General features: G+C 42.0%; 1 protein-coding gene across 2 annotated transcripts in view; it reads left to right on the top strand.

The window, feature by feature from the left end:
• Positions 1–18498, top strand: part of LOC127450363 (cytohesin-1-like) — a 91820-nt gene that overhangs the window by 7538 nt on the left and 65784 nt on the right. Inside the window, exon 1 of one of the 2 annotated variants that reach the window (XM_051714432.1) lies at positions 11525–11805. The exons of the other annotated variant lie outside the window; for it this stretch is intronic. Coding sequence (XP_051570392.1) covers positions 11730–11805 — 76 coding nt within the window. The 5' untranslated portion in view covers positions 11525–11729. Of the gene's footprint in view, positions 1–11524; positions 11806–18498 lie in introns of those variants that run through there. 2 annotated transcript variants of the gene reach the window in all.

Below are 18498 nucleotides of genomic sequence, written 5' to 3'. Positions count from 1 at the left end.
GCTCACAGCCGTGCCCCCCAGTCCACCCCCCTGGTCCCCTTCTTCCCGAAAGTGCATGATGAGTTGACGAGGTCCTGGAGGGCACCTTTTTCTGCCCAAACTCGATTTCCCAGCTTATCCGCTCTCACTACCCTCGACAGCTGGGCGGCCCACGGGTACACGGAGATCCCTCAGGTGGATAAGGCGGTTGCGTTGCATCTCTGCCCGCAAAACACCGCCACCTGGTGGGATCGTCCGGCGCTCCCCTCCGGGGCCTGTAGGACTACGTCGTCTCTGGCGACTAAAGCCTACAGTGCCGCTGGACAGGACGCCTCCGCCCTGCATGCCATGGTCCTCCTGCAAGTACACCAGGCCAAGGCACTGAAAGAGCTGCACGTGGGTAGTCCTGATCCCGATGTGATGCAGGAGCTGTGCTCGGCGACTGACCTCACCCTCCGGGCGACGAAGGTCATGGCGCAAGCACTCGGGCAGGTGATATCCACCTTGGTGGTCCAGGAACGCCACCTGTGGCTGAATCTGGTCGAGATGAGGAACGCTGACAAGGCTCGCTTTCTCAATGCTCCCATCTCCCAGATCGGCCTATTCTGCGACACCGTCGAGGACTTTGCCCAGCAGTTCTCGGTGGTGAAGAAGCAGACTAAGGCAATACAGCACATCTTGCCCCGGTGCGGCTCAAAATCCTGTACTCCGTCTGCTCACCGAGGGTGTCCCCCTGCGGCGGCGAAAGCCCACGCGGCTCTGCCACAGTCCGAGCCCAGTTCTCGGCCCCAGCATAGACCCCCTGCAGGAAGCTGACGCCCCCCGTCTCACGACCAGGCGCAAGGACCCGGAAGGCTCCTAAGCGCCCCTGAGACGGATGACCCAGGGAGGGAGATGTCCGCTGATACCTTGGAGCTGGTATCCAGACCACTCTGTCCCCTGGTGGAGGGCCGGGAGGTAAATCTTGTGTTCCCATTTGTTTTATGTTTGCCCACATTTACAAAAAAAGATGCACCTGCGACTTGGGCCCCCCGCCTTCGCGTGCCTGACCGCACCACACTCACACCCACGGCCAGGCGGTTGTGACGAGTTACGAGGACAGGCAAAAAGTCGCTCCTCCCCGTCGCCGACCCCCCCCCCGACGCCGGGTACATGGAGCACGGTAAGTGCTTCAAGGGTCCCCTCAGCGCAGTCAAGAGTTCGAGATGAAGCAAGCCTCCTCGACATGCATCCCCTGCTCCCCCCGCCGCGATTGTCCCCTTAGTGTCCCTCGCCCGGAGCTTGGACGCATGGTTAGTGCTTTCCAACCCGTTGCGGTGGCTGGCCAGGACCATTCGACTCGGCTACGCGATTCAGTCCGCCAGGCGCCTGCCCTGGTTCAGCGGCATCCGTTTCACCTCGCTTCACGAGAACGCTGCCACCCTGCATGCGGAGATCGCGACCCTTCTGCGCAATGCTGCGATAGAGCCTGTCCCTCCAGCCGAGATGAGGAAAGGGTTCTACAGCCCTTACTTCATCGTGCCAAAGAAAGGCAGTGGGTTGTGGCCATTCTTGGACCTTATGCCACATTTTGTCGTGCGTCTGGCATCAAGATTGGTTTGCAGCGGTAGACCTGAAGGATGCGTACTTTCACGTCTCGGATTTACCTCATCACAGACCCTTCCTTTGGTTTCGACGGCCGGGCGTATCAGTACAAGGTCCTCCCCTTCGGCCTCTCCCTGTCCCCTCGCGTCTTCACAAAGGTCACAGAGGCAGCTCTTGCCCTGTTAAGGGAAGTGGGCTTCCGCATACTCAACTACCTCGATGACTGGCTGATTCACATTTACATTTACATTTATGCATTTGGCAGACGCTTTTATCCAAAGCAACTTGGAGTTAAGTGCTTTGCTCAAGGACACAATGGTGATGGCTGTGGGATTGAACCAGCAACCTTCTGATTACCAGTTATGTGCTTTAGCCCACTACGCCACCACCACTAGCGCACTCTCGAGAGTTGCTGTGCGCACACAGGGACCTGGTTCTCAGGCACCTCAGCCGTCTAGGGCTTCGGGTCAACTGGAAAAAAGAGCAAGCTCTCCTCGGTTCAGAGCAACACATACACCTTCCACCCTGAAGGCATATGTGGCCGCCATAGTGGCACACCACGATGCAGTGGATGGTAAGTCCTTAGGGAAGCACGACCTGATCATCAGGTTCCTGAGAGGTGCCCGGAGGCTGAATCCTCCTAGGCCATGCCTCTTTCCCTCATGGGATCTCTCCGTGGTCCTCCTGGGCCTTCAGAGAGCCCCGTTTGAGCCGCTAGAGTCAGTCGAACTGAAAGCCCTCTCTTTGAAGACGGCCCTCCTGATTGCGCTCACCTCCATCAAGAGGGTTGGGGACCTGCAGGCATTCTCTGTCAGCTCTTTGTCTGCTTCAGCGGACAGCGGAAAGGGAACGCTGTCTCCAAACAGAGGCTTGCCGGCTGGATCATGGATGCCATCACTTTGGCATACCAAACCCAGGCCATGCCCGCCCCTTTGGGAATACGAGCACACTCTACAAGGAGTCTTGCATCCTCGTGGGCACTGGCCAATGGCACCTCTCTAGCAGACATCTGTAGAGCAGTGGGTTGGGTAACACCCAATACCTTTGCGAGATTTTAAAATCTCCGGGTTGAGCCGGTTTCGTCCCATGTTTTGTCAGGTACGAACAGATAAGTTTGGTAATACGGAACAGCTGGCTGGGTGTATCACTTGTGTATAGCGCCTTTCCCCTCCATGAGGCAAAGATGTGCGTTGCTTCTCCCATGCGAGTTCACGAACCGTGAACCCTGGATGTCCTTCCTCCCTAGCCCTGGGGCTCACGAATTCGATGGGGGAATTCGCAGCTGGACCCACTACGGGTACTAATATGCCCTGTACTGGGATAGGTGCTCCACATGTGCCGGTTACTCCGGTAACCCCCTGTGATGTATTTTCCGCGGTACGGTCTCCCTGTTGGCAGACCCGCATCTCCCTTGGGCAGAGCCCTCTCTGCCCCCGGTCGCTGTGTTTGTAGAGCTCCTCCCCTTCCAGGCAGGACCTACCACCGCGCCTCTTCCATGTGTGGCTAGTGAGCCCACTTGACTTATTGCCACATGTTACCTCTCCTCCGGGCAGGATGTGGTCTCTGCGGGGTCTTTTCCCCCTGAAAGAATAGGAAAAGAAAAGAACACCTTCCCCGACATGTGTAATAGTGTTAGATGGCCCCAGCCGAATCTAATACTCTGTGGAGAGAAAACATAGAGAAAACTAGCTCCCACGCTAGTTACGTCGCTTCCCCCCCTCTTGGATGTGGGGAACTACATGACGTCTTGTGGGGCGTTAGAGGAGGTTACGTGCGGACTGATGCACCTGCTATTACGCACGCAGCAGCTTGTGTGCACCTGCATCGGCAGTTCACGTAACACGGTCCAGCTGTTGTGCCGTTTTTCTATAGGGACCCCTAGTGTCACTACATCGACACAACGTCGAGTGAGTGACAGAAGGGGAATGTCTCGGTTACTGTTGTAACCTCCGTTCCCTGATGTAGGAAACGAAACATTGTGTCCCTCTTGCCACAATGCGGTACTATCCGCTGAAATGGCCGGGACCTTGTCTCGGCTCCTCAGCACAAAACCTGAATGAGTAGTTGCGAGCCAGCTCCTTTTATACCCGTATGTCTGGGGGAGTGGCATGCAAATTCCACTCGCCAATTCTCATTGGCCTTTTCTCAAAGATTAGAGGTGTTTGGGGTTCCCAAGGGCGACCCCTAGTGTCACTACATTGACACAACGTTTTGTTCCCTCCATCAGGGAACGGAGGTTACAACAGTAACCGAGACGTTCTTGTCAGATTTCATGAGATTCACCCAGTTGTTGTTAAAGTTTTGGGTTCAGCATAAGTTAAGCTCAATCAACAACATTTGTGACAATGTTGATAAGCACTGAAAGTTATTTCGACTCGTCTCGATTTCTTTAAAAAAAGCAAAAATCGAGATTACAGTGAGGCACTTAAAATGGAAGTCAATAGGGCCAATTCATGAAGGGTTTAAACAGAAATGTGAAGCTTATAATTATAAAAAACACTTTTAAAACAATGTTTCTGTTTAATCTCATGTATTATTTGAGCTGTAAAGTTGTTTAATCGTCATTTTTATGATTGTGTTAGTGTTTTAGTGTTTAAGGCATTACATAATCATGGCAACAAAGTTGTAAAATTAGATATCATTTTACACAGAAAAGGTTAGAAAGTAATTTTATCACACTAAAATCATGTTAACACACATATTGTTTATGTCTTGTGTCTATACTTTTGAAACAGTGAGTATTTTAACTTTCAAAAATTGGCCCCATTGACTTCCATTGTAAGTGTCTTACTGAAACACACATTATTGGTTTTTTTAAAGAAAAGGAGGGATGAGTCAAAATTTATTTTTTGGTAATCAACATTATGCCACAAATGCTGCTGATTGAGCTTAATTTACAATGCATTTTTACTTCCTGTGGAACAACCTGTGATTCAGAGATATTTCAGCATCAGGCAGTGACCCCAAACTGGAATGGCAGACCAAATTACTCAAAATTAAATCATGAAATAAATATCTAAATAAATCATTAAATACAAAAAGGAATTGTTAAACTATAAAATAATTAACTTAATAATTAAACAATTTAATATATTTTGCATCCATTTTCATGTGAGCATTATCTTTGGGTTGATTTTTCATTTAAGCATTCAAGCTGTCACCTTGTAATGGCCGAAATAAATGCTGTAACTGACAGTAACATTGACTTAGGTGTGTGGAGTAATCTTAACAGTGTTGAGCAGCTGTATGCTCCACTGGAAAATGCACGACATGATGTCGGTTCTTTGAGAAGGTTATTATTGAAGAGGATGTCCTACTGTCGTTGAGAGACCTGCTGATAGCCGAAAATGAAAAAAATGCAGAAAATGAAAAGACGTGAATCTTGTGCTTAAATGAAAAATGTTCCCTAAGATAAGGATAAAATAAAAATGGATGCAAACTAGTGCAGAAACTAAATATATGGGACATTTATTGATTTATTTAGTGATTTAATTATTGATTTGATGATTACATAGTTCTTGTTTAATTAAAGATTTTGGCCTTCAATAAAACTGCGCCTGAATTTGTCTTTTGTGCATTTTTTCACAAACAAAATGTGATGCACAGCTCATGCAGAAGGGCTTTTTTATCTTCTGTACTGCGCCTGTATGGCGAGCTCTTAACTTAAATCTAAATAATCAAATTAAAAAAGTCATCAGTTCGAGGCATCAACAATGTGGCATTACAGTTCATGACCACTAAGGGGAGACATTGTTGCAAAGTTACAGTGCCCTATGTTGCAGTTTATCAATGCAGTGTTCAGTATATTCCTTAGATTAAATTATGAGTTTTTCCACTGTGGACTTTTCTCTAGAAATTAAGTGATTTCTTCTAACACTTGGCTAGTTGTGCTTTTGATGCAAATCAAAAATAAAGAATGATATTCTATATCCATGATTTGCAACATGATTTAAAAAGGGTATCGAAAAGAAATATTAAGAACTTATACACTTCTTATTATAGTTTTATTACCAATAAACATTTATCATCACCTAGGTTGATTCTCACCCTCTGGAGGCATCCCTTACATTCCCATTACATTTCCCCTGTCTTTTCACTTTTTTTTACAGGCTTAAGCTGCAGAATAAATGACATGTGAAAGGGAAGTGAACAGTAAATGTGAAGCGAGCTGCTGAGTGGACAGAAAGAGCTCTGCTGTCCCGTGACGCGTTTGATGTGCAGCTGCAGCACTTTAATCCCCCTGACTTTGCAGCTCATGCTGGAGACTTTTGTCCCTCAGCATCACACTCACTGTCTCTCTCTTTTACTCTCTCTTTCTTTTTCCTGTCTGTCTCTTTGTTGACTGTGATTGAGAGAAAGACATTAAACACTGAACGTAAAATGTGGCACAGTCACAGCAAATCAAAACATATTTAATGTTTAATAGAGCGCAACAGTGTCTGCCACTTGGTTCCAGAAGTATATTTACCATAGAGATTTCATGAAAGAGTTGTAAGCCATGAACTAAAGCAGCCAGCTCTGATGTGACTCACAACATTACACACTTTGCCACAAATAATGTTTTTTATTATAAGCTGTCAGGTCAGGTTTTTGGCAGTTTGGCGAAATTGGCAGGCTTACGTCATTCGTGTTTACATCATGTCCGTTAGCTCAGAGAAGAAGGACAGGTTACTGTGCCACATGTGTGTCAGCTCAGGAAGCTACGGCAGTTTCAGAATAGCAGTGGCAGCACATCAATCTCCGAAAGCAAGTTTAACTCAAGTTTTTTACCTGCTATAATGCCGGGATATGTTTTCTGGCAGGTTGTTGAAGCTTATGTTGTTGTGCTTTAATGAATCGAACAGTTGTCCTGTAGGCTGTATTTTATAAATCAGTCTCCATTCAGTGTTTCAGTCAGCGATACGTGATCAAGCGGCGCCCTCTAGCAGGTGTGCTGAGCAGCGCAGCAATATTAGATAAAGTTTTCTTCTCTCCTCCGTGCAAACCATCAAACCATACTCTTCTTACAAGCCTTTTAGGTTTGGAAAAAGTGTAGGTGCATTTTTAATTATCTCTAGGTCAGACTCAGTAATACGGGGCTGATGAACACCGGTGTCTCTTCCATGTTTCCTGTAGCGCTTCACAGTTGATTTTAAGATGCCATTGCATGACTTGATAATGTCCTGTTTTGTGATGTGATTGTTAATTACGGCTTTTAGGCTCATCAGACTTGCAACACATGCAACTTGCAAAACACATGTCCGGAGGTAGTTTGAACATAGGTATAAAACTCTCGCAATGTCTCAGTACGAAGAACAGAAGCGTAGACGCATTAATATTGAACGGTTATTAAAACTGAATGAAACTACCTGTGCATTAAACGGTTTTAACGCACACATTCCAGCAAATCAGAATTGAGTATTCAAAAAGACCATGGTATAATAAAGTATCTTTCATTCTCATCATTAGTGAATCCTCTTTTTGTGTTTTGAATTAGGCCTACAGTTTTATTGTGTGCAGTGCATAGACATACTATTGTAGTATTACAGTTCACTTGCATTGTCCATTTTGGCTGATTGTAATATAAAAATAATTAAAGGTTTTATGTATAATAGAACATTTTATGTGTAATACAATACAAACATTAATGTGAAGTAAATAAAACACTTGAATTATCGTATTAAAATATGTAATAAAGAGGGTTGTTCATCTTCCTAAAAGCAAGTAATATCTTGGTTATAAATGTTTAAACGAAGCACAGCACTATGCAATACGTTATATGTGCAAAGTCAGTGGGCATGGCCATGAAGTTTTGATATTTTCATGCAAGCATTCGCTAAGTCTAGGCACAAGTGGGTTGGAGAAATCTCGCACGCAAAGCACTAAAGTGCTCGGTCAAGTACAATTTAATTCAGAGGTTCTTCTCCGGTTATTGCACCGTCAGCGTCCTATTATGTAGTCCATTCCCTGTCAAGCACCAGCAATATAAACAAAGACAGAACATTCATAAGAAATTGGTAGTGTAAATGGACTGTTGGTAATGCAATATAAGAATAGAAATATGGACCATTTGTGGCTTACGTTCTTTTGTGCAATAACGACGTCCTTGCTCTGAACATTCTCCCATTTTGTCTGCTATTGTTCCAGTGCTATGGTGTTTTGATGTGAAATACTATAGAGGGTGTTTGTGTTTCCTCCTGCCTCCGGACCGCGATGTACATTATGTGTTCTCTATAATCCTGTCTCACCTGTGGTCTTTACGGTGTTACAGAATGTTTAAAATATGCTTTGCTGCTCAAACATTGCTCATTGTTTTGTAATGTAAATTTGTCTTATGTTGCTCTGTTTAATGTTTTATGTTTAATTTCTGTACATCTTGAGTTTTTGAATGGTGCTATATAAAATAAAAATCATTATTATTATTATAAATCATATTGATCTACTGACACACAAATCATGGTTATAAAGTGATTGATAGCTCTTTGATATCATTTACTGGTGGAATCTCCAAACTGCAAATGAAGGAACTGATTTTAGACTTTGCACTGAAAATAAACGTGATACTGGAGCGTTTTAGCGCAATGACCTATTTCTCAGAAAAATAGCAAATTGTGCTTTGCACCACTTCATTAACATACAATACACTAACAGTTGGTGTGCATACACCCACAGATAGTGCAAACATTCCCACCCATGGCCACCTGTGCTGGCAAGAAATTTACGCTTAGAATTAACACTCTCACGAAAATTTGATAAAACGTGGCGCACAGTTGTTGCTCTGTGCCTAGTGCAGTCCTGAATATAGAGCTCAATATTTATGTGAAAATAGCACATTATGACTCTGGCTCTGCACATGAATATCTCTGAGTGATCACAGGGAACCTCAAACCATGAGATTCTAATGTGCATAAGACCAGTGCAAAACACAACTGAAGTAAAATAAATGTAAAAAAAAAAATTGTTCCTTTGAAAGTTACATGCAATTTTAGCTTTTTAACACAGATTTCAATAGAGAGGCCAAAAGATCTGTAGTGCAGCTTTAAAGACCCCATGATATCAAAATGGAAGTTTTACTGCTCTTTGTCCATATCTAATAGTTTCAAGGTCATCTATATGCAAGTGTACTACACCTCTAAATGTTGAAAAAATAAAGTTTCATAAAATATACGTCTCTTTTCTAGCAAAACAGACTCAGACAAAATCATTGTCACATAGAGGCTGAGAAACTTTGTCCAATCAAATGCTTTCTAGAACAAGAATGCACCCTCCCCCATAACTGTTCAGCGCATCTGGCTGTGTTATAACTGGTGCTGATGATGCCTTCGCAGGGCACTTTGAAGGGAGCTCAATCTATGCTGTAGTGTCGTTCCAAACAGAATTCCAATAATAATCACTTAAAATGTGAGTTGTGAATGACTGTCCTCACCTTTCAGCCCCCTGAAGCTCTCACATTGGAGGCTAATTGTCTCTGAAGGGAATAGGGCATAGGGATGATCACTTCTAAATGGAACGTGGGAGTTGGATGCGAGAAAAGTGGCTGCAAGTTATTCATATATTTAACTCAGTCTGATGTTTCTTGGGTTGTACAGCACAAGTAAGTGTTTTTTATTTTTTATGTTTAGTATAGTGATTCAAAACATTGGTGTATTGTGATCTTTTACTCTTGTTTCTCATTCATCTGTATTGGATTGCACAAAGGCTCCAGCCTCGTCTTGAGCAATGACAGATGCGTTGTGTTTTTTGTGGGCTGGTTATGAAGTAATATGTTCAGGTAGATCATCGTTCGTTTCTCAAGTCAGTGGATATGCGTTTAGACTCGCAATCGCTTCTTGGTTTCCCTGGCTGAACACCAGCTCTGGCACGAGAAGCAGTGCAGTGGAGTGTGTGTGTCTTTGTAAACTAATGCCTATTGCCTATTTTAATAAAAAGCATGAGCCGTTCGACATCCCCCGTCCCAACTTCATGTTTCGGTTGGAAATATGCCAAAGACCAAAGAAAACTGCGCTCATCAAGGCTGTTCATTGGGACTTTATTGTCTTTCATAAGGGAATGAACTACAGTCCCATGAAGCATAGCTAATGATGTAATCAAGTTCAAAACGATGGAAAAATAAACTGTTGATTAAGTATAGAAACAATTTTATACATATATTTTATGTTCATTGCAAAACATTCAGGTATTCACAAATATATTAGTTTGAGATTGTAGGAAGAGCGACTCAGTGTGTCATTGGAGTGGGCGGTTGCTGCAGAGCATGTTTGGTGCACTTTGTTTGCTGCGATTCCCTGATTGGTGGATTTCCCCCCTCAGGATCATGGGTAGTGTAGTTCTTCACCAGGAATTCCACTATTAAACACGATTTAAAAAAAGAAAAGTTGAAATAATGTGGACTGATGGCTTCAACAGAAGCATAAAGTGTCTGATTATAAATAAAAAATAGAAATAACAAACCAACTAAACTGCTTGCTGATTATCACCCAGAACTACAGCACTTCTGCCACGTGTTGCCAAGCAACAGTATCGTTTTGATAGGTAGACTGAAACTTGTGCAAATGTCTTTGGGAGAATAAACTGGGGCAGGTGAGTGCCACAGTCTTAATGTTCTTATAATAACAGAAAATGTCATCTCGGTGTCAACAATGAACAGGATGTAGGTGGACTTCTAACTGGATTTATAAGTATGGTTTTCTAGTAAGTTTAAGAGAAAATAATCAAATACCTTTAAAAAAAAAAAAAAGGGAAAAAAAAAGGTATTGTTAAAAATTAGCAATGTAAAGCAGACTTTGTTTTAATGTGTTTGGTTTGTGTGGCACAGAGCTACATGGTACAGTTTTTTGGGGAATCAACCTACAAATGGTTTACTTATAATTGACTACATTAGGGCTGGGCAATATTTGTAAAAAAAAATCTTTAGAATTTTTTAAAAATACCCTTTTCATTAGAGAAAGGTTGAGGAATACTAAAGAGGTGGGGGCATAACTCCAAAAAATGTAAAGGTAAAGGGGGTGGAAGGAGGTTTTGCATCTCTAAAGACTCAAGGTATGCATTGAAGGGTTAAGCTGGGATAGGAGAAAGTATTTTGACATAAAAAAAAATTGCACGCTTCACATTTAAGTCATCATGAAACACCATTTGAACCCATTTTATTTCCATAATATGACATATTTTTATTTTATTTTTTTGGATTTTCTCCCTTTTTCTCCCCAATTTGGAATGGCCAATTCCCAATGCCCTCTAAGTCCTCGTGGTGGTGTAGTGACTCGTCTCAATCCGGGTGGCGGAGGACGAATCTCAGTTGCCTCCATGTCTGAGACAGTCAATCTGTGCATCTTATCACGTGGTTAACCACGGAGACATAGCGCATGTGGAGGATTCATGCTATTCTCCACGGCATCCATGCACAACTCACCACGCTCCCCACCGAGAGTGAGAATCACTTATAGCGACCACAAGGAGGTTACCCCATGTGACTCAACCCTCCCGAGCAACCGGGCCAATTTGGTTGCTTAGGAAGCCTGACTGGAGTCACTCAGCACGCCCTGGATTCCATAATATGGCATACTTATACTTTCGAGTGAAACAGGATATTCAATGTGAATTTTTTTGTTTTTGTTGAAAAAGTGGTCTCTGCATATTAGAAACAAGCAACGTTTCACCAAAGACTGCATCCTAATACCATAGCACCGGCCCTGGTGTAGATGTGTTAATCTGTTTGCTTTTTGTATTATTCAGTTTGCTAATGCGCGTGTGCAGTCAGTAAGATCTAAGAATATCTTAAAGAGTCACTGTGTTTTTGAGAGAGAGAGAGAGAGAGAGAGAGAGAGAGAGAGAGAGCAGAAGATGAGAGTGTTGTAATACAGCAAGACATTTCGAGCATTATTAGCATTGAGAAGACAAGCATTGCAGTTCATGTGGCAAGTTAGGAAAGAGGAAACAAACACAAAACACCATTGTGAGGTATCAAGGGTGAGTGTCAGAGAGAAGTTCTGGGATTATCAAGTGTGCAGGACACACACACTCACACACAAATGGGAAGACTTAAAGAGGAAGAGCACAAACGCTGCAAGATTCTGTAAGATGACTGGCATGCTGGTTTGGGCATGCATTGCTTGAAGAGGGCTCTGAAATCGGGGAATAGAAAAAAGAGGCAAAGACAGAGCTGAAAAAATTACATTCAGCCTGCAGTTATGGAGACAGTTACTGAACTGTGTGTGTCAAGTTTTCAGGCTTTCTTGTGTCCGACGGTACCGAGCACTCCACCAGGTAAGTGCTGCTTAATAATCTAGTAATCAAAAAACACACTGTTATTCTCTGGGTACTGTGACTCGATCAAAACTGTCACCTGAAATACAGATGTTTTAGCATTGACATTTTTAATAGAATAATTGTTCTATAAATTATTAAAGGAATGTTCCAGGTTAAAAACAAGTGAAGCGACAGCATTTGTGGTATAACATTAATCACTCCTCATATATTTAAAATGAAAGAAAAAAGATAGAAATGCAATAACTGTGGTTAAAACAAGGCACTTACAATGGAAGTGAATAGAGTCAGTCCTAAATGTTAAATACACACTGTTTAAAAAGTACAGCCACAACATGTAAACATTATACATGTTACCATGATTTTAGTGTTATAAAATCCCTTACTAACCTTATCTGTGTTAAGTTATAATAAATAGTACAACTTCATTTCCATAAAGACGCAATGCCGGTAAACCCTATAAGCAATTTTATCCCACTAAAATAATGTAAAACAGAGATTTTATCACGTTAAAATCATGTTAACATGTATAATGTTTATATCTTGTAGATATACTTTTAAAACGGTGTGCATTTCAGTTTGTATGTATTGTCTACATTCACATCCATTGTATGTACCTGAAACCGCAATTTTTAAAGAAGCGGAAGATGAGTTGAAAGTCATTTTTGTGGTAATCAACATTATGCTACACATGCTGTTAACTGAGCTTAACTTGTAATAACTTGTTTGTCTAACAGCACATTGTAAGCTGAACATCATCGTTTTTGGTTTGGCTTTGGTGTCAATGAGTATTTTTTGCATATCACTTTGAGAATATAAACAGCCTGATTTCATGAACATTACATGACCGTGGCAACATTTTTGCAAAACAAAAGTGCTCCATTTGACATTTTGCTGCAGTTTCCTGGCGGAATGTCCAGCGGGGGGCGCCAAAAGCGAGTGAAATGGTGTCGTAATCAGACGAGGTTTTAAAGGTGAATGTTAGATGGAGGTTTTAATGAATAAAACATACCTCCCTAACCTAAAACTTTAACCTAAACATAACCGATAGTGATGTAAAAAGCAAACAAGAGGTGAACAAAACAGACATCCTCACCCTAAACCAACACCTAAACCTAACAGATAGTGTCCTAAAAACAAATGTGACATGAAAAGCAAATTTTCTGAAGCAAACATGTCATTTTCTGTCAGTTCTACGTGACAGCTTGTGTGTTTGACTGCGCTTGAATGTGGACTCCAGAGTCCAAACTCCAACTCTCCATGATGTGAGCTACTGCGCTAGCTAATTGCATTGAAATGAGAGTGTAAATGTAAGTGGGTCTGTAATGCACGTGTAAAAATGTATAGTTTTTTCATATGATGTATTATAGTTATAGTAAGAGTTGGAAAATAAGTGTTTATAAAGTCATAATCAGCAGTTGTACTCGTGATTTGTGTGAAAGTGAATAAAACGCACAGTTGTTGTAGCACCTCTAGTGGACATTTCACCAGGAAACTGCCATGATACGTAGAACGTTGCATGTAAAGGTCAGTTAGCATAAATGTAGTTATAGTAACATTCATTTTATGAGACCAGGTTGAATTGAAAAACAAAGTTGGATTTGACTTGATTTAATTAAGTGGGAATTGATTTGGAGGGGAGGGGTTGAAAAACAAGGGTCCGTTTGGTGATATTAGCTGACAACTAAAGTCGTTCAGAGTTGGAGCAAATGATTCCATTTTAATAAAATATTACTAAGACAAGCACTGCTGTTATTTTCTTGGGAATAATGTGCACCAATGAATCATTCATATTAAGATCAGAAATGTGTTTGAGGAAAGTAAATAGGGTCAGTTTTGATTTCCAGTGTGCACTCAGATTGAGGAGTGTTAGGTTTAGTTTATGCACTAGAATCAACAGTTCCTGGAACAGCAAACAGAAGGACTGCAACAGAGAGAACGTGTTTGTGTTGAATGAACTTGTAGTCAGTCTGTCTGGTCAGCTTAAGGGATCTGTAGTCTCACAAACAGGAACCGAGGAGAGAGGACATCGGTTAATACCATTAAGACATGTAATCCTTCAGGCTCAGTGGTCAATTTCATTAGCGTCTTCACTCACAGTCATCACTAAAACTGTACCCATGCTAATGCTAGTCAACAACCAGACCTCATGCAGGAATATGTCCTCATGCAAAATGGTTGTGTTGTTCTGCATGCAGCATTCATACACTGCGATTATTTGGAGTCCCGTAGTAAACCGAACTCTAACCTTGGTAGCAGAACAAGGTTTACCATCTAGACACAACCATCATGCAAGATTGGCAGTTAGCAGTACATTCTGCAGTAATTAAGTACTGGTGAATTGTCCGCTGTGTGCTGCTAAAAGCGAGTTAAATGTTCTCTCAAACAGATGAGGTTTTACGGTTATTGCACTAAACCTTAAACCTAAACCTAACCGATAGTGTCAGAAAAGCAAATGTGAGATGAAAAACACAATTGCTGAAGCAATCATGTCATTTTGTGGTGTTTCTCTGACACTCACGTGTCGACTTGCATGCTCTTCAGGACTCGTACCCTGCTCCTTTACATCACAAGTAGTACAACACTCTATCAGTAGAGCTACAGCGCAATTTGCTTGTGCTAAATGGAGTTGGTTATGTAATGCAAACGTTAAAATATTTCCCCTAGTAAAAGATGTGCTGTGAGGGTGGAATACAAGCAAGTTCAACAAACTCAATAAACTAAACATTTTACTGTTACAAACAAGAAAACTGGAAAAGGCGCGTTAGTAATCAGGTGCTGTTAGTGTTCGTGTGTTACACAGGTTGCAGCTGTAGGGTTTAAGCTGTACTTTGGAGGTCTAACGTCCAGTTAGAACACTCACTGAGCTGCCAGACTGAGTAAGTGATTTGAGGATTTTGTCACCATGTTGAAGGGCGTGAGTTGAGTCAGCAGAAGACTGTGTCCAGGCAGAGGGCGGTTATGGGTATGGACAAGAATTTCTGAACCTAAATGTTCTGGTTTAAAGCAGCAGTAGAGCTGGTGTGATGCAAATGAGTGCCATAGGGTTACGGTCCTATTGTATTGGGCAATGGAGTACAGTAGGAAGTAGGGTTAAGTCCAAGGGACTTTTGTTTGGAAATTCCTCCATATGATGATGTAAGTGCTGAGGAAATGTTGCGTCTCCCTCAGATTCACCCTTCGTACTTACAGGACAAAAAAGGAAGCATTGAGTTTGAACTCATGTGTGAACACCGTTGTAGATCTTGCTGCATGACTCATCTAATGGCTGGATCACAATGTCATACTATTAGTCATTGCTAAGTTGCTGGTGTTTAACTGTTTAAAATAAAGTTATTTTTCCTTTTCATTGCTACTGTGAATTGGTTTACATTAATAGTAGGGTTGGGAACCAAGAACATTTTTTATTTTTTTTAATTCACAACCTTTTCCATTTAAAAAAAGAAAATCTGGAACTGAAAGACGTTCATGACTTTAGGTTTCGTTAACAGTTCTTGAACATTCATTTTCCACCGATGCGGTCGGTACACCATACTAAATTACTCAGACAGTGTTCCCTGCACTACCATTCAGCTGCCTGCAATGCTACTATTGAATTATGCTTATGAAACATACATCGTAACCAGTGTAGTCTGATTCCTGAACAAATGACTCTTATGAGCCGGTCCTTTTAAATCAACAGTGTGAAACGTACAGCACGACCAGTGTAGTCCGATTCCTGAACAGATGACTCTTACAAGAGGTTCTTTTGAATCAACAGCGTGAAACGTACAGCGCGACCAGTGTAGTCTGATTCCTGAACAAATGACTCTTACAAGAGGTTCTTTTGAATCAACAGCGTGAAACTTACAGCGCGACCAGTGTAGTCTGATTCCTGAACAAATGACACTAAGGGGCCGGTTCTTTTGAAAAAAACAGCGTGAAACGTACAGCGCTACCAGTGTAGTCCGATTCCTGAACAAATGACACTTATGAGCCGGTTCTTTTGAATCAACAGCGCAAAACATACAGTGCAACCAGTGTAGACCAATTCCTGAACAAATGACTCGTATGAGCCAGTTCTTTTGAATCAACAGCGCAAAACATACAGCGCGACCAGTGTAGTCTGATTCCTGAACAAATGACTCTTACGAGCCGGTTCTTTTAAATCAACAGCGCAAAACATACAGCGCGACCAGTGTAGTCAGATTCCTGAACAAATGACTCTTAGGGGCCGGTTCTTTTGAATCAACAGCGCGAAATGTACAGCGCGACCAGTATAGCCCGATTCCTAAACAAATGACTCTTACGAGCCTTCTTTTGAATCAACAGCATGACCAGTGTAGTCCGATTCCTGAACAAATGACTCTTACGAGCCGGTTCTTTTAAATCAACAGTGCAAAAATACAGCGTGACCAGTGTAGACCAATTCCTGAACAAATGACTCGTATGAGCCAGTTCTTTTGAATCAACAGCGCAAAACATACAGCGCGACCAGTGTAGTCTGATTCCTGAACAAATTACTCTTACGAGCCGGTTCTTTTAAATCAACAGTGCAAAAACATACAGCGCGACCAGTGTAGACCAATTCCTGAACAAATGACTCGTATGAGCCGGTTCTTTTGAATCAACAGCACAAAACATACAGCACGACCAGTGTAGTCCGATTCCTGAACAAATGATTCTTACGAGCCTGTTCTTTTGAATCAACAGCACGACCAGTGTAGTCCGATTCCTGAACAAATAACTCTTATGAGCCGGTTCTTTTGAATCAACTGTGCAAAACATACAGCGCGACCAGTGTAGACTAATTCCCGAATGATCGAGCTGTTTTTTTTTTTTTTTATCTAGACAGAAAAACATAGAGGGCTACCTCCTGAATGAATGACTTTTATCAGCCAGTTCTTTTTAGTGAATATCTTACTGAACTGCAAATCATTAATTTCGTCATGTCTGACTTGAAATGAACCAAGAAATGTTACTGTCACATGTGTACTTGAGGCTGGTGAGACTTAAAGGGATAGCTCACCCACAAATGATCATTCTCTCATCACTTACTCACCCTCATGCCATCCCAAATGTGTATGACTTTCTTTCTTCTGCTGAACACAAACGAAGATTTTGATGGAGATGTGATGTGAATATATTCATACAATGCAATGGGGTCCAACACTTTCAAGCTCCAAAAAGACATAAATGTCCATATGGTTTTAGTGGTTTAATCCATGTCTTCTGAAGCCACTGACTTCCCTATATTTGGTTACATTTTGGTCTGTTTCTCACGCAAAACCAGTTGGTGACCGATTTCGCTATAGAAGACATGATATAAATCACTTGAGTTGTATGGATTACCTTTATGCTGCCTGTCTGTCCTTTTCATTGTATGGATATATTTGCATCATATCTCCAAAATATCTTTGTTTGTGTGGGTACTGTAAGGTTAAAGTTGGTAGCAGAGTATAGAGACTTTGTGCGGCAGAAATAGAGTAGAGTAGTATTGTAGTATGTTATTTTGAACATTCATCTCATCTGTCATCCAGCCCAGTGGTGCTGCATTAATGTTCCCTCCAAAACACAGCAATCTTGAGCTAATTAGCAAACAAATCCCACAATAACATTGTTCTTTTTGCTGCTGACGATAATTAGCAAATAAATATCACTCAAATGTCAGTTCAGAGCAGGTGCGATGAAATTATAGCTTCTGTCTGAGTGACACGGAAATTGTTCCATACGTTACGATCTGGTTGGAGACAGCTGGGGGTGGCAGGAAACAGATCGAGACAAGGGCTCATTATTCCTCTGACCTCTGGAAAACAACAGTGGCAGAAAAAGACAGGCGTATGACAGTCAGGGTGTAATACAAGAGGTGGTTATTCTAGATTTAATGGTATAAATCACCCCACAAATGAAAATTCTGTCATCGTTTACTCACCCTCAAGTCCTTTTTCTATGAAAACCAAAGACAGATATGTTGAAGAATTTCCAGATCTCCTTTTCCATACAATGAAAGCGGACAGTTGTTTTCCAGAGGTCAACATGTCAACTTCCCACTAGTATTTCATATCAACTAGCCAATTATATATTTAGTGTCCCTGCTGAAAAGAGCAGCTCAACCAGCATGCAGTTCCAATGGTGGTCAGTGCTGGTTTACGCTTGTGAAGCAGCATAGCCATGTTATTGTGAAGCTGGTCATCCAGTATGGTATTTATGGTAATGCTGGTTAACCAAGGAAATCTTGCTGGTTGAACTAGCCTTGTTGGAACACCAGCACAACAGCTGTGTTGTTGACCAGCATGCAAAACACAACATATGCTGGTGACCAGCCATGATGTATTTCTTTCAGTGTTGGAGATGGTAAAGCTGCTCTAGACAGGTAGAGTCCTAACAAAGGTTCAGATTTGGTCAGAAATACAGGAAACTCTCTGGCTAGTGAATCTGCAGCATGTGTGTGTGTCCTAATGGCAAAACATTGGCATTTAACTCTTCTCTGGGGCTCTTGCCAGGAATGCCCACTGCTCTAATCGCTTCAGCAGGGTCACAAACTGAGCAGAACCAGCTGGAGAGCCAAATCCAATACTTAATGGACTTCTGAGACTCTGATGGCCAATTAATTCTCTGTCAGCATCTGTTCACAAAATGAGCTATGAACTGTCAGTGAAATATGACTGTTGTTGCCTTTGTTACATGTTCTCCTGTATTATGGTTTGTTGAATT

Source organism: Myxocyprinus asiaticus, chromosome 13 (assembly GCF_019703515.2).
Source record: "Myxocyprinus asiaticus isolate MX2 ecotype Aquarium Trade chromosome 13, UBuf_Myxa_2, whole genome shotgun sequence".
Classification (NCBI taxonomy): domain Eukaryota; kingdom Metazoa; phylum Chordata; class Actinopteri; order Cypriniformes; family Catostomidae; genus Myxocyprinus; species Myxocyprinus asiaticus.
The sequence above is the reverse complement of the archived record's forward strand: the minus strand, read 5'-3'. Positions and strand labels throughout refer to the sequence as shown.